At 35.5% G+C, this 16,749-nt stretch overlaps 1 protein-coding gene across 1 annotated transcript in view; it reads left to right on the top strand.

Annotated features, from left to right (window-relative positions):
• The window catches only part of BTAF1 (B-TFIID TATA-box binding protein associated factor 1), a 64,168-nt gene that overhangs the window by 22,367 nt on the left and 25,052 nt on the right, over positions 1-16,749 (top strand). The window contains exons 9-19 of the mRNA XM_015810823.1: positions 849-938; positions 2,187-2,282; positions 2,367-2,543; positions 4,499-4,639; positions 4,749-4,873; positions 6,608-6,728; positions 7,014-7,118; positions 7,629-7,778; positions 12,926-13,068; positions 13,191-13,365; positions 13,934-14,137. Coding sequence (XP_015666309.1) covers positions 849-938; positions 2,187-2,282; positions 2,367-2,543; positions 4,499-4,639; positions 4,749-4,873; positions 6,608-6,728; positions 7,014-7,118; positions 7,629-7,778; positions 12,926-13,068; positions 13,191-13,365; positions 13,934-14,137 — 1,527 coding nt within the window. The remainder of the gene's footprint in view (positions 1-848; positions 939-2,186; positions 2,283-2,366; positions 2,544-4,498; positions 4,640-4,748; positions 4,874-6,607; positions 6,729-7,013; positions 7,119-7,628; positions 7,779-12,925; positions 13,069-13,190; positions 13,366-13,933; positions 14,138-16,749) is intronic.

Genomic DNA, 16,749 nt, shown 5'->3' with positions numbered 1-16,749 from the left:
CAGTTGCGGACCTGCGCCTTTTTCGCCGAGCCCTGAAGGCCCATCTATTCCGTGCGGCCGGCCTGGCGTAGTTTGATTATGTTTTAGTGGGGTTTTTTGTATGGGTGTGTTTTTAGAACAGGCCCGTTATTTAATTTGATTTTAGAACTGCCTATATTTATCATGGTTTTTATTATCGCCTGTTCACCGCCCTGAGTCCTGTAAGGGAGATAGGGCGGTATATAAATTCAATAAATAAATAAATAAAATAAATAAATAAACAAAATGATGGATTGGGTATTGGAAAAATAGTGCAGTCTTGGACCTGTCAACCCTCTTTTTACATCTGATTTCATCTAAGTTCCAGGTTTGTCTTGATAGTTTTAAAATAGTATTTATTTTGTTATGCCTTCATTTGACTTTAATTTTTGACAAATTCTCAATTTTATCTACTCTGTTCTTCTGATTTTTTTTGCTCCTTTGTATGTTTGTTGTAAGTTGAATTCTCCCTTAATCATAGTCATAACATAGGCATCCCTTCCTAATTATGATGACAGTAGAATGACAATCGTGCATCATGATATCAAACATATTTTCTCTTTAGCATCTGCACTGAGTATTTAATCCAAGTACTAAGGGGAGGACACTAAAAATAACTGCAAATCAGTTCACATGGAAGGTGAGATTTTGAGTAGGGATAATCAGTGTTCTCTTGACATCACAACAAACTCTGGTTAGATGCTCCAAGAGAAGAAAGAGATAGGGTTGTGTATATGTGTTTCTATATTTTTCTATAAATCTTGTGTGATGAAAAATTCTGTTCTTATAATTCCAGAATCTTAATATATTGGGGGGGGGGTGTTTTTTAGATCCGTCATGGTGCAGGTGTTGGACTGAGAGAGGTACTCAAAGCTCATGGAAAAAGTGGCGGTAAAATGGGAGACAGTACTGTAGAAGAGGTAAGCTCAAAACCAAATTAGTACACTCACGGTGTGATGTCTTCAGCTTTCCAAAAAAGTAAATAGGACATCTCAGTGCGGTCGTAAGCTCTGTGTCAAGTCTGCTAACATTAGATGTTATTGCTTGACATATGTGAAGAAGCAAACATATCTTATTTAGCCTACACATTGCTTCAACAGCAAAAGCATACATTGCGGGCCAGATGAGGGGGGAGGAATGCCTGTGAATACCAACATTATCTTAGCATAACACAGCCAAGGTCAAAGCAGCAGCAGTCTGTAATAACAGAGATGAGAGGAAGATTCACACCTCTGTTTAATTGGAGCATATGATTGATGACTGTGGAAGGAGGGAGGGAGTTGTGCTTGTCGCGAGAGCTAGGATGGGGGGTGTGTTTCAGTCTTTGGCTTTACTTTGTTCGTGCCGGATTATGTAACCCATTAAAGGATTCTTTAAGGTAATTAAGCCTCAAAGTTCTTTGAAAAGTTATTTCTTTCGGAACCATGACACTCTGTGCATCAAACCCAACATTCCATTTTGGTTGTTAAGATCTCTGTTGTTAGTGGAAAACAGTATATCAGTTTGTCCTGATCTTCAGAATGTTTCTATGTTAATGGAGTTTTTCATAAGATACAGATTCTGTATCTATTACTTGGCTTTATACATAAAGTAAAATGTGTTGGAGAATCTATTATATCACTGTGTGTATTGGCAAGTGAGCAGATGGTAAATTTTTATGCTTTCACGGAGTTTTTTAGTAAACAAATTCAGATAAAAGTTAGCATGGCAATGTGAAAGCTGTATATAGAAGACCATTTCCTCTTCATTCTTTTTTTTTTTTTAATTTGGGGAACATAATTCTCTAGCTAGTATGCTATCTAGTCTACCACTTCAGAGTTGGACTAATTCTCTAGCACTGTTCATTCATGGAGTTTGGTTATCTAGTGTGTTTTCTCATACAATATAAGTGTCCTTATCTTTTTAAATAAATATAATTTCTCAGGAACAGAGTAACCTTTCATGGTACACCTTATAATAAAGCAATCTAATAGAAAAACACAGAATTATCTTTTCCCTATTCCATTACTGGTTATCTCTAACAATTTCTGCTGGAAGCTTATCAAGAGAACCAAATAATGCATCATTAAATACTAATTCCATATTTAATAACTAATTGATTTTATGAGAGCCTTCATACCAAAGGGGAATATTTTTATTTGTTACCAATTTTCTCTTTGATTAAACAGATGATTCAACAACACCAAGATTGGCTGGAAGATTTGGCTATCAGACTTCTTTGTGTATTTGCTTTAGACAGATTTGGTGATTTTGTTTCAGATGAAGTAAGTATGCACCTTCAGAGCTTCTATGCACACCCAATTTTTTTAAATGGTACCTACAAGAGTGTTGTTTTTCTCTAATCTTAGGTAGTGGCACCTGTGCGAGAAACTTGCGCTCAAACCTTGGGAGTAGTGCTGAAACATATGAATGAGAGTGGAGTTCATAAAACTGTTGCTATCCTGCTAAAATTACTTACACAAGAGCAGTGGGAAGTAAGGCATGGAGGCCTTCTAGGGATAAAGTATGCTTTAGCCGTTCGTCAGGTAACTATTAAATTTCCTTCAAACTTTTGTTGCTTTGTTCAACTTTTGCAGTTATAAGACTAATTTACATGTGAAAGGAACCCATTTGTAAAATTTCTTGATAGATGACAAATGCTAATACCAAACATTGGACATGGAAGCTTTAAAAAAAAATCGTAACAAAACTTAAACTACAGGTAGTTCTTGATTTACAATCGGTAGCTTATGATCATTCAGTGTTATGGCCTGCCTAAAAAAGATCTGATGTTCAGATGGTTTGAGAGGGGCCTCTGCAATCACATGACCACACTTCAAGGACTCGGCAACAGGTGACATTTATGACTGTTTGCAGTAGTCCTTGGTCACGTGACCATATTTTACATCAGTTTTGCCAAGAATCAGCATGTACTTCTGTTTTTCAGCAAAATCCTACCATAGCAAACAATGGATTTAATAATAACCACCACAAACTTATAACCACCACTTAGACTTACAACCATAACTCAAGGGCTAACTATACTCAGAATGGTTCTGAGTAACATTAAATATTTAAACATGGGGAAAACAAAGCTTGAAATTAAAGAGTGAAATCCCAGGAGGAATATACTGAGGAGGAACTGGGGGAAAAAATCATTATTCTGTATAATAGTTAATTATTTTAACGTGTGGATGTTACCCATGGAAGGATACATCCCATTGATTATTGAGGTCTCAAACCATGCAAAGTTATATAAGTCATAAACCATGCTATGAATTTGTTTGCAAACAAAAAACCTGAAATCATCCATGTGGAGAATGAGAATTAGAACAATTTGCTTTCCATGTATATTTTCACTCTTAAAATTCTTTTCAAAACTCCTTTTTAAATTATGGAAAAGACCATAATTGGTCTTATGACTAACATAAAATGTTAGTTTGGGGTGTTTAAGAGGAAAAAAGAAATGTGGAGCTTCTACTATCATCCTTTCACTTAGTTTTGAAAACAAAAACATATTACCACTTATTGCTGCTAAATTTTGGAGATACAATCTGAGGAGTTTGGGGTCATATGTGGACTATCCTAAACATTATTTCACAGAGGGGAATAATTATGATGAAATTTATTTTACTTGAGACCTTCAGTTTGTTTTAAAAATCTTTCTAATATTCCAGATGAGCCACATAAATCATTTCCAAGAATAAATTAATGGTTGCTTTATTAATAATAAATAAACAGGTCCAACCGGCAATTTTCATGTGTTCTGGTTAAGAGCTCGAGCAACTATGGAACAGCAGGAAACTTACATTGGCTAATCAGACAGCTGATAAGAGGATTTATTATTTGAGAAGAAATATGAAATAGTCTTCTAATTCTATCCCCCAAAGTCCCAAACCAATTTAATTTGAGTGATAGTTTACAAAAAAAACAGAAAAAGCTCCCTATTTATTTTCTTTCTTCTTTTATTTGCCAGAGAACATTAACATTGTGACTTTCAACTCTGTCCCATTCTTCACTTCTGAGATATTTGCTATAAATTCTTAGGCAGATAAATAACTGGTTTGCTGTCTTTTTTTTTCCAGTGGATGCTCTACTGTTTAGTCTTGTTATCAGGCATAGAGCAAGTTTTTGGACTGGCATAATCTGAGGTGTTTTTTTTTCAAGTCTTCATTTTTCAATTTCCATTTTACTGCTACAACTAATCTACTGTATGAATCTAGCTGACATACATTCATCAAGCTTTTAGGGGAGGAGAAGGACGGGAATATTTTTTTAAATGAATAAACTTCCGTTTATGTATAGAGACCTTCCAAACTTTATTTTGAGGTGGCCCCAGTTTACTTTTAATGCTTGGCCTATCCGTTTTAAGGTGTTGGTTTCATTATTGAATAGAATGATAGGAACATGAAAGAGGACACGACTGGAAGACAGTTCTCCCTGAAGGCCCAAAATCTCCTTTATCCTTGGGCCCTAGGCTTAACAGATCTTACTTTTATAGGATCTAATTGAAACACTACTACCTAAAGTCTTGCCTGCAATCACTGAAGGACTACAAGATTTGGATGATGATGTTAGAGCCGTTGCCGCAGCATCTCTGGTGCCAGTAGTAAAGAGTCTTGTCCACCTCCAGCCAGAGAAAGTAAGTAGAAAGGCTAATATTTCTGTACTTACTGGCTTGTTTCTAGAGAAAGTCCCAGGTGTCCCATATTTGACCTCATGCATTTTTCATTGCTCTGCTCATATTTTAGGTACCTTTTATTCTTAATATACTCTGGGATGCACTTCTAGATTTAGATGACCTGACAGCTTCCACAAACAGCATCATGACCCTCCTTTCATCCCTTTTAACTTATTCTCAGGTCCAAAGATGCAGGTAATCTATGTAATTTTTATAGTTGAAAATCCTTGTTTTATCTTGATCACCAACCTTATTTTTGTTCAGCTGGCAAAATGGATCTTAGAATATACTTAATACATTTGTGCAGGCATGTATTGCCTTAGCTGTTTTGAATTGTGTGATAGAAACAATAGCGATAATATGTTTGTTTTAATACATGATATTGTGCGTTCAGTCTCATCTCTGCTTCATCTTCCTATACTCGGCATAAGTGTACCCAAGATCATCCAAATATATTTAAGCTGTATATGTTTCCCTTTTAAGTTACATGGATTCTTCTTCAGGAATGTTTTGGGCATTGCTGATGCTTACAAAACGCTTAAAAACCTGGCTGTGATCCTGGATATGGGGGTGGGTGGGTCAGGAAGTTCAGAAGCCCCATCACAGGGAAGTTATTGTGTTGGTATATGGCCCTCAGCTGCGATTCAGTATATGTCGTCTTATTGTTTGGGGAGAGTTACATAGTTGATGGTTTATTTTTTCAGTCACCTTTTTTATTTTGTCAGCTGCCCAGAGTCACTGTAAATTGAATCAGTAAAAAACAATAAATAATGGACATGTATTGCACCATGACATAGTCTTTTGAGTACTAAGGGCTTGTTCAGATATTCAGAATGGTTCAAGATGGTAATCCTGCTGCCAGCTCTAAGATCAAAATAATTTCTGGAGGGCTTTTTGTGGCAGAGAGATAGAATCCTTTCTTTCCCTACAGGGAGAAAACAACACATATATATAAAAAGAGAAATTCCATAAAATGATATGAAGTATCAAATTTTTCTTCACAATCATTTCAGCCAAACCCCCACATTGAGATAGGTCACCTCCCATCCATTTTTCTTTTCCTCTGTAAAAGTTATCTACATTTGTGACCACTTAATACATGCACTTTTATCTGGGGTATTGTGGGGGAGTGGGGGTTTACCCTTAAATGCTCATCCCAACTTTTTATATCTGAGTTAAACACAAGTTCTGTGCTTAATAGCTTCATTCTTCATAAACATTGGGAATCAAACTTGAACAATTATTTTTCTCCTGTAAATCCATGTCCGATCAAGTCTTACTCAATTATATGTGCAATCCAATTATTTTTTATTTCTTTCTGAATATTTTTCTTTAAAAACTTAGCTTGTCTCACCATGGCTAAATGGAATGAGTGCAAAATTTATTCATACTGCTTTGAACCATGGTTGCTGTGATCTGCAGTTGTTCTATTCTCTATATCCTTAAACAATATAATAAGTATTCCTGTTTTGATTTTATATAAAATGTATTCATTGTTCATTAGATATGTATCTTGCCTTTATTCCAGACATTCAAGGTAAAATATTACTCTAATCCAGCTTTCCATAGAACAAACAAGTGTGTGGGATACATTGGACTGAGAGATCCCAAATCAAAAAAGCTTGCATGACTGATGGTGAATTAGGACCTAGTTCTCCACATTTATCTAATTCCTTTACATTCCTATACATTTTTAGAGTAGTTTTAAGGAGGGGGGAAACCTTCCCAAAGCATAAAATAGGCTTGCAAAAATAGTAATAAGGTAATTGTTTGAACTGCTTACTGCCAGTTGGGTAGATATTAGTAGGCTACATAAGCTGACTTGTATCAACATAATGATAATGTTTCAATGTGATATGCATTGCAAAATATATTGACTAATTTATTGAATCATTTTTTTATCTTTATTGTTCCTCTACCATGTTTTAGTAATCAGCAGTCACTCACAGTTCTGGTACCACGTGTGTGGCCATTTCTTCATCACACAATATCTTCTGTCCGAAAAGCAGCATTAGAAACTCTGTTTACTCTGTTGTCTACACAAGATCACGTGAGTAATTGCTATCATTAGAGTACAGGAGCAAGGGAAGTTTGATTGTACTTAATTTGTGATTATGTAGAAATCCTGTTTTTCACTTTTATTTTCTCTGTAGCACATTCAAAGCATTTTTCATTATTACAACAATCAGTATTTAAAAATAGAACTAATATAGTGCAGATGAGTAATTTAATTGATTTAAACTTGAAATATTGCAGTATGGTAATTCTTACCTGCTTTGTTAAATCAATTTGCTGCTAATTAAAATATTTTTTATGTATTCCTTTTCGCTGTTAGATTTCTGCAACCTGGTTAACTCCCATTTTGCAAGACATGTTAAGACATATCTTTCAGTTCTGTATTTTGGAAAGTAACCAAGAAATTTTAGAATTAATACATAAGGTATGTGACCCATTTGCTTTACTTTATTAATAAATCTGTGTATCTTTTCTGATGGTTGAGTTTTAACATTGTTTGATTTCATGAGCATCATGCATGAAATGCAGTTCTGTAGAACTGAAATTGGAAGAGTCTGGATATAGTTGTTCACTGAAGAACAAATAACATTCTATAATAGTTTTAGAATATTGCATTGAATAACAAGTATCTTTTTTCTCCTTTTTATTATGTTATAAATCATAGTACATTTTGCTATTTCCATTTTGATGTTTCTATTAAAAATTATTAACATTCTATTATTTAGATAGCTGAGAATATTGAGAATAGAAAAGAGAAAGGAAAAATATTTTGTCAATGTTAATTACTATTTAGGATGACAGTTTTACAGATATGACATTTTTTAGTTTTTTGATCCAAAGTTATCCCGAAAAAGAACCGCTGCTTACTTATTAAGATTAGTAAGTATCTTTAAATTGCCCATGAATGCTTTCTTTCTTTCTTTCTCTTTAATAGGTGTGGCTTGAATTGTTGAGCAAAGCTTCTTTACAGTATGTGGTAGCTGCTGCATGTCCATGGATGGGAGCATGGCTCTGCCTGATGATGCAGCCTTCTCATTTGCCTATTGATTTAAATATGTTGCTGGAGGTGAAAGCCAGACTGAAGGTCAGACTTGAGAAAACAAAGTATTGCTTTAACTACTATATACCTGTTTGAATGGGATATTTGTAATGCTGGACAGACTTTGTCTTTCTTATAGAGATCCCCAATTTGGCACCAAAGAGTCCTGTACATTATGTCACTGTTTCACTAACAGAGATTATCAACTTTTTCCTTCCCTCGGCCTAAGGTAGTGTTTTTCAAACTTGGTAACTTTCAGATTTGTGGACTTCAATTCCCAGAATTCCCTAGTCAACATGGGGCTGTGGCAATTCTGGGAGCTGAAGCCCACATTTCTTTAAAGTTGCCAAGTTTGAAAAAACACTGGTCTGATGCTTGGGCATGTAATACTCTGGTCCCTTTAAAATGACTTGTATATAGACATTATAGGAAATAGTACTTAATATATAAATATACTGTTATTTATTTCTAAGTACTAAATCAAGTAGCTAACTTGCATTTGATATTGGGAAGGGGGCAGCAGCATAACACCCACATGTGCTGTGTTGTTTGAGAAATTGCCATATGGTAGCTATTGACTCTCAGACTAACTTTATAGTGTCTGTATAAGCTTCTAGGGCAGGGGTCTTCAAACTTGGCCCTTTTATGACTTGTGGACTTCAACTCCCAGAATTCCTCAGCCAGGCAGTCCACAAGTCATAAAAGGGCCAAGTTTGAAGACCCCTGTTCTAGGAGCTACACTATCTGATTTTGTTTCCTCTACATTCCTTTAAACAATATTGAATATCTTATTTTTTATTTATTTGCTGCTGTTGTTTGTATTCATTGCAAGTACATATCTTTTTAAAATACTAAAAGTCCTCAAATTATGCTGGACAACTTTCAAATATTATTTTTATCTACTGGAAGAAAAGACAGTGTCTTTGATTATGTGCCAAGTGTTTTTTTTCTTTAAGTCTACAATGTGCAACCTGCTTTTTACATAGAATAAGACTAAGTCTCTAGTGCTTTTGAAAATTGAACATTATTTCCGCTTTATAGCATAGCAGAGCATAAAGAAACAAGCATCTTGTCCATAGATTATACATCTTATGAAAAGCTTCTTTTCAAAGGCATCCCATGTTTTTTTTTCCCTGTTCACCTTTTGGGCTCCTATGTTGTGTCTGTGAGAGTCAGTCACATTCTAGAAAACCAAAACTGTTTTGTTCTTTCTTTGTGGCATAGACAAGTTAATGTCTGAATGCAACCTGTTGCAAGCGACTTAAGAGTTTGGAGAAAGATTGAGGAAAACAATGACAAACAGAATTGTCTTCTACATCTAGTTTGTTAGACTACAGCTAGTGTTCTCCTTTTTCAAAAAATAAATTGCCTGAGATGAGAATGAAGTTCAGGAACTTATTTACTAGGAAGCATTGGAAGTGAGGAGAAAGAATAATAAAAAGCAAGAATTAATATATAGAAAGGAATGATCTCTAATTTTTTGGTATCATGCCCCCTTTTTAGTTTTTTTTTTTTTTTTTTAGAAAATCTTCCCATTTTCTATGTTGTATTTAATCCACATTGAACCACATTTTCAATTAAAAGTAAACATACACATGTGCATATGTATGTAATATATATAAAATTTGCAATAAGCATAAACTCTTAACAAAAAAATAATGAAATAATTGAAATAAAAAGCCAAACCCCGTGAGACATGCACACCTCCTGACTTCCCTGTAGATACTCTACCAGGACTCGTAACCACTTGTTTCTCTCTTTCCTTCCCATCAGCCTGTTCAGTTCCATCAGGGTTGCCAATCTTTATAGCCCTTTCTCTCTCCCACCAGTCTTCCCTGTCTTAGATACTTCATCTCAGAAATACAGGTGGTTTTTTTCTAAACATTTCATATCCCCTGTGCTCACCTTGGAGTTTTTTCATGCAAGTCTAATGAATTTTGAGTAACTGCTACATTTATATGACTGTGGGATAGAATTCAGCAACATCATTGATAACACATTGATCTAATAGGAGAGAAGTAATATTAACTTGATTACATATGTATCCTGCCTTTCATTTAGGATCTCAAGAAAGTATACATAGTGTTCCATTCTCCCATTTTTTTTCATAATTGTCCTATGAAGTAGGCTGTGCTAAGAGAAAACGATGGTCCAAAGTCACCCAGTGAGCTTCTGTTGCTGACAGTAGATTGGAACCAGGATGCCCTGCTTCTAATCCAATAGCTTAATCACTGCAGTTCATTGGTTCCTAGTGCTTCCTCCTGAGTTCTTGCCACAGTTATATAAATTGATCAAAATACCCTGTAAAAAGGACATGGGAATAAAATTTGATCCACTGATTCTATTTTTTAATGCACACAATGGGAAGCATTTTGATCACTAGAAACACTACTGAGCTTCCCTTCTGGTAGAATCCAAGATCAAAGGATTGAACAACAATAATACATAAGTTTATTTGATTTACACCTGTGAGAATAAATGGCTGACCATTTGTAAGCCTCTTCTGTCTAAACACTGTCAGGAGAAAAGGCACATTGTGATCACTCATATATCTGATCTCTGTCTTCTATCTCAGCTCTGTCTAGGCGAAATGAGATCAAAACCTTGAAACAAAAGTGCAGTTGTATATTCTCCTTCCATTGTTTTTCCAGGATAAAATAAAACCACCACAGAGGTTAGAAATGCCAGGGGTTGATTGAAAAAATCTTAGTTTATGTCAGTAACTTAAAGAATATAGGTAGGTCTGGATCTCGGTGGATGGTATTCCCATGTAAGTGTTCATGGAGGTTTGAAATACAACATGATAATCAAAAATTTGTATAAATTTGGGCTGGACAGTTTGCCTAACCAAATAAATAAATTTGAAAACATAAAAATGTTTGTATGATTAACTTGGCACTAAATACCTTGGTGGGAGGGCAACCAGAATGCAGTTGCTACTTTTGGTTCAGGATAAGCATTAGACACACTTTTCTGTGGCAGCTTTAACTTGCATTTCACATTTTCGGAGTATACATTCCTTTGGCCTGCCAGAGTTGTCAATGGAATTGCATCATCTGGATACAGGAGTATGCCTAACTCACTTAAACAGATGGCATTCTTCTCTTGTTAAAGAGTGCCATTTGTATATAAAGTTAAACAGAGCTAATGCATAGCCTTGCTTAAGCTTTTGTTGAGATCTGATTAGTTAATTTATATAATATTTAAAGTGCCTTGAGATATTTTTGTGTGACATCTTACTCCATAGCAACTGTCAGGCTGCACCGAGATTGTTATCTGAACTGGAAGACTAGTAGACATAGAATCTAGGATGCAGCTCTTTAATATTATTACAGATAACAAAGAAGCCCTAACAAAGCAGAAAAGCAGCAACTGCCAACTGTGAATTTCAACTTAAAATTCAAAGCTTCTCTCCTGTGTATCCTAACAGGCAGAGAGAGAGAGTTATTTATCAGATAACATTAGTTAATGGCTTGACCTTATCCTTCTGGTATTCTCACTAACAGAAGCCCATCAAGATTGTCTATTTTTTTTCTGCCATCCATCTCTAAGCGCAGAGCCCCTTGTGTGGGATTTGACCATTTATAAGATACTTGCCATATGCCAGGTAAATAAATAATACATAAAACTGTTGACCTCCTGCCTTAAAACCGGTTTATTCCTCTACCATAATGCACCATTGTCTCATTGTCCCAGCCAATTCAGTAGATTCCTAGGTTTATGTCTTGCATTTAGTTTACTTGTAGTAAGTAGCAAACAGATGGACTAATAATTAGCAGGTTCCATTCCTTTCAGATTCGGTCTGTGATTATATATCCCTAATATTCTAAGTTTTGCACTACCTGATCTATGTGAGTAGAAGGTTGCCTTTACCAAGTCCCACTAGGCTGCATGTAAATAGTTTAGGGAAAATCAAGTCATCATTTTGCAGCTACCCAGTTAAGAGGCCAGTCTGATGGGTAATCTCTGTTGACATCAAAAGCTAACTACTGAAATGACCTGCTTTGAGTCACTGCCTAGAAGTATTCTGGGAAATCTACAGGAAGAATATGTCTTCCTGTGTCTTCAGGGCAGAAAAGAAAAGGGAGGAGAAAGGGGATGGAAAATCTTACCCACACCATTTACATCAGAACACAGACTATCGATCAAAAAATCTATTTCTATATATCTTTAGAAAGCTTATGCTATTAATCACCATATAATTTCCTCCTGATTGTTCTTGTTTATCAGATCAAAGGCTTTTTCTGCTTGCCTCTTGGCTGACTTGACTGAGGAGTGTTTACATTTATTTGCTATTTTGTAATACCATTGGGTGTACACTCCACTTTGAGATGGTACTACTGAAATTCAGTGAAATGGTCAAATGTGAGGACACAGTTTTGTCCAGTTTTTGGTTGGTTACAAAGTTGGGACTAGGAGTGGTTTGATTTGAGGTACATCCTGGGCCCCTTGTCACTTTCCTCTGAAATTAACTGAAATTATACTATATTTTCTATATTATATACTATACTTTCATTAGGTTACACAGATTTCACTCAGATGCATATCCAAGTTAAAAATCTATTATTTGTCAAATTTTAAGCTTCAGACAAGGAGGAAAATAGGTCCTTTTCTCAGGCATGGGAGGAAAAAGATAAAAAAAAATCAAGTATCACAGCTTTTAATTTTTTCTGAAAGGAGGGGAGCCTGAGGCATTTGTAATTATTAAGAAGGAAAGAATAAATATCTCAAATGGGCAAATGAAGCTTCATCTCTGTTTATACTTGGGAAATGGAAAGCAAATCCATATTTGCCTTTTGTCTGATAATGTTTTTTGTACCTGCATTCTTTCTCTTCTATGCACATCAGGACATAAGTGCCTTTTAGCCAGCAATTGCAGTTGAATAACAAGTGCTGTTTTAATAATTTCAGTAATTAGAACAGTGGTGGAAACTGGAGAAGTTAATGTTACAAGCTTACTGCTCTTATAGATCTGTGTGCATATGCTTGTGTTTGAAGTTATCATCTCCAAAATTAGAGACAATGAAAATGTTTATATTCTATTTAATTTAGGAACCTGTTATATTACTGCATAGATTTCATCTGTGATGAAAATACACATTTCAAATATTACTGTTCTAAATATAAAAAGAAAAGCCATGTATATAAAAAAGGTAGATCCTATCTGAACAGCAGGTGTGTTGTTTTCACAGGAAAAGTCAGGTGGGAAGATGCGTCCAAGTCAAACCCAGACCAAAGAAGTGGTACAAGAATACATAGCTGGTGCCGAAAGTGTCACTGAAGATCCAGCAACAAGAGATTTTGTTGTTATGAGAGCTCGGATGATGGCAGCAAAGTCAGTTTTATTATTGAAAACCTTTTTATGTTAAACAAGAGAAAATCTATAGTCAAGACATTTGATTCAAATTAGATTGCCCTAAACATTGTAACTCAACTAACAGAAATATATTGTTCCAGATTACTCGGAGCACTCTGCTGCTGTATTTGTGATCCAAGCGTGAATGCTGCTTCCCAAGAAATCAAGCCAGCTGAATCACTTGCCCAGCTCTTGCTTTTCCACCTAAATTCCAAGTCAGCTTTGCAGAGGTTTAGCGTTGCATTAGTAATCTGTGAGTGGGCTGCCTTGCAGAAGGTAGGAATAATACCGCTGTTAAAACATATATTCTACAACTTAAACCATTTCTGCCTCTATTTAATAAAGCTTATCATTTTCAGATAGAATGCCTTTTTCTATAAGTAGATAACAATCCATGTGCAAGATAATTTTCAGGTTGACTGGAATTGACAGAACTGTAATTCTACAGTTACAGAGGCTGTAAGTACCCAAACAGTCTTCTGTTTGGGTACTTACAGCAGCATTTAAATGTTTGTGTGTGAATAATAAACTTTTCTATCATGCTGCAATGTGCTTTCCAAAATTGCTTCAAATTGAAAGCCAGCAGGTGGCTATTTGAAACATTGCTGCTTTTTGGGGTACATATCTGGTTAAGTCCATTTTTTATTTAGATGTACATTAATATTAAGTATTAAGTTCCTTAATACGTATCCAGCACAGTTCTTTGTACTTTTATGTTAAATCATGAAACTGAATAAATACCAGTTCAATCATTTAGAGGTTTTTCAGTACTTGTACTAAGTTAATCTTCTGTATGCCTTTAAGATCATTTTCATTTAAAATGTAAAATTTTGGTTGTTTGCAGGAAAATAAAGTAGTGGCCGATGCTGTGCTGTCACGCTTACTTGGTGTTCTTTCTGAGCATCTTTATTATGATGAAATTGCTATTCCCTTCACCCGAATGCAGAATGAATGTAAACAACTTATCTCTTCATTCACCGATGCAAACATTGATATTTCCAGTAAAGTAAACTGCAGTGTATTTACAATAGATCAAGCTAATGAATTGGTGAGTAAATTAATAAAAATATTTGACTTCACACTTCAATTGAAACTACTATGGTGGCAAAGTGTTCCCCAGTCTCTGCAATTACCTTTTAAAATAAGCCTGTTGGTCCTCCAAAATAGGTTGGATTTTTTTGCATACAGGTAGGCCTCAGCTTACAATCACAGTTCAGACCAGAATTTGTGTCACTAAGTGCTGCAGTTATAAAGCAAGACAATATGTGGCCACATTACTTTGCAATCCTGTCAATTGGCAGTCATTAAGTAAATTTTATTGATCATTAGTTAAGGACTCACCCCAATCCAAGTCATTCCAGTCTTGGTTCCTCACAGACCTGAGCCTCAGTAAGGTGAGGGACTGACTCCAACTCCCCCACCTGCCTATCTCCCCTACCCCCATCTCTGCCCTTTTGCTCCCCCCCTCACTCTACCTAGTGGTACAGCAAGCAGCTCCAGAACTGCATGGCTCTGGAGCTGCTTGCCACACCCCGGAAGCCACAGCCACTTTCACCCAGTTCCTGTCACTCAGTCAGTTGTAATGTTAATAACTGTAGATAAAAAACAGTCCTTGTAATGACATACTGAAATCAGTAGTAGTAGTAATAATAATAATAATAATAATAATAATAATCATCATCATCATCATCATCATCATCATCTCAGGAAGCATTGGTTGACATCTTCTTCAGTGTTTCTTATATTTATCCCCCCAGATTTTTTTTTCTTACAGTGTTTATTTCATTTTATTCCTTTTGGATATGGCCCAGCTCTAACTGATTCTGAGTAACTCACAACAATGAAATAGCATTAAAAAGCAAAATACAAAAAACTAACCGAAATGCATATAATAACTACAAAATGATCACAAGATGACAATCCAGCCACAAAATAAAACTAAAGCATCACAACCAGGGGAGTCCCAGCCACCCTACCCCAAGACCTAGGTGAATAGCCAAGTCTTTAGGGCTTTCCATTATCAAATAAGAATATAATCAGCTTTCCAAAAATAATACCTCGGATCCTCTACAAATGCATAAGTGTTCTACAAGTATCTTATTATTATACCTGCTTTCTACGATATCTGTGGATATAGGTTGAGCTGAGCTTGGAGGAAATACGCTTCTTCTGCCCAGTCATCAGTATTAATAGCAATAGCAATAATGTTTAGACTTATATACCGCATCATAGTGCTTTAAAGCTCTAAGGAGTCAGAATATTGCCCCCAGCAATCTGGGTCCTTATTTTACCAACCTTGGAAGGATGGAAGGTTGTGTCAACCTTGAGCTGGTGAGGATCGAACCCTTGGTAGTCAGCAGAATTAGCCTGCAATGCTGCATTCTAACCACTGTGCCGCCATGACTCCTGTTGGCCTCTTCATGTAAATGATAATAAAGTAGTTTGAGATAGAACTATCACTGGAAAAAGATCTGTTGCTGGAAAATAATGTTTCCTTAAGACTTCTAAAGGTGAAAAGATGTCAGCGCTTAATAGTTCCTGTTTGTTGAAGAAGTAGAATAAGCTAAGCTTTGCTATAGCTGTCTTCATCTCCGTTTACCTTATGATGAAAGACATCTGTTTCTACCTTCGAAATGAGAAAATGAGAAGGAAGCATTGAGATACAAAGTGATCTCTTACAGAGAATGTGATTATTAGCCGTAATCAAAGCCCTGATTTTGATAACAATGATACAGATGAGCAAAATAAGTCTCTTCCAATATGCAGTCTATTTTTAGTACAGATGATCCTGTTGATAGTTCCAGTCTCTCTAAAGGTGAAAAGAGGACAAGTAAGGCAGTTAAAAATTTTAAAATAAGCTACTGCAACTATTGATGCTTCTATTATAAAATCATTTTACATATGGTTGTTTTCCAGGTAGAAATATAAGTATGTATCTGAGAAGTTCAAGTTGTGTCTATTCTGCTTTAATATATGATTGTGGAGCATGTATTCCATTCCTGAGTGAGGAATTAAAGGGAAAGGTTCTTAATTACAAATAGTGTAGGGACACTAACGTTCTGCTGTATAAATTTTCCATTCATGTTTTATGTTTATGTCTAATAGTACAAGGGATGTCCAAAGAGTGATTCCCATTGTATTGGTGGAATGCAGAAATAATCTAGGTGGCACTCAGAAGTTCATGAAGTATATCTTCTTAAGATCTTACTCTAAATATTAAATATAATAATAGCATACCTGTACTCTAAATATTAAATATAATAATAGCATACCTTATAAATAATCTTCTCTGAATCCAAAGGTTTTTTGTTTCTTTTACAGTAAGGCCCAGGTTCTTTGATAGAAAATTTTATAGGATATAGAACCAAAAAAACCCTGAAACAATCCTAGAAGATGACACAGCTACTTTAAAGAGTTGCAGTCAAGTGCTATGCTCATACATCACCAGTTCCAAAGCTTTCTAAAGCACTGTGCAGCCCAGAGACAGCCTTGGAAAAGAAAAAACAGAAAAATCTTGATCAATGTATTGAGCAGCTTATCTCCACTGAAATTGTCAAATCACATGGGTACATAGTGGATCCATTTGATTTTCAGAAGGTTTTTTTGGAAGTTTCATGAGTTTCTGGTCAGCAGCTCAGTCACGGTCTTAGTCAACACCCA

The sequence above is a fragment of the Protobothrops mucrosquamatus genome, unplaced genomic scaffold, assembly GCF_001527695.2.
Source record: "Protobothrops mucrosquamatus isolate PMUCROS unplaced genomic scaffold, P.Mucros_1.0 scaffold_41, whole genome shotgun sequence".
In the NCBI taxonomy this organism is placed as follows: domain Eukaryota; kingdom Metazoa; phylum Chordata; class Lepidosauria; order Squamata; family Viperidae; genus Protobothrops; species Protobothrops mucrosquamatus.
This window is presented reverse-complemented; position numbering and strand designations above follow the sequence as displayed.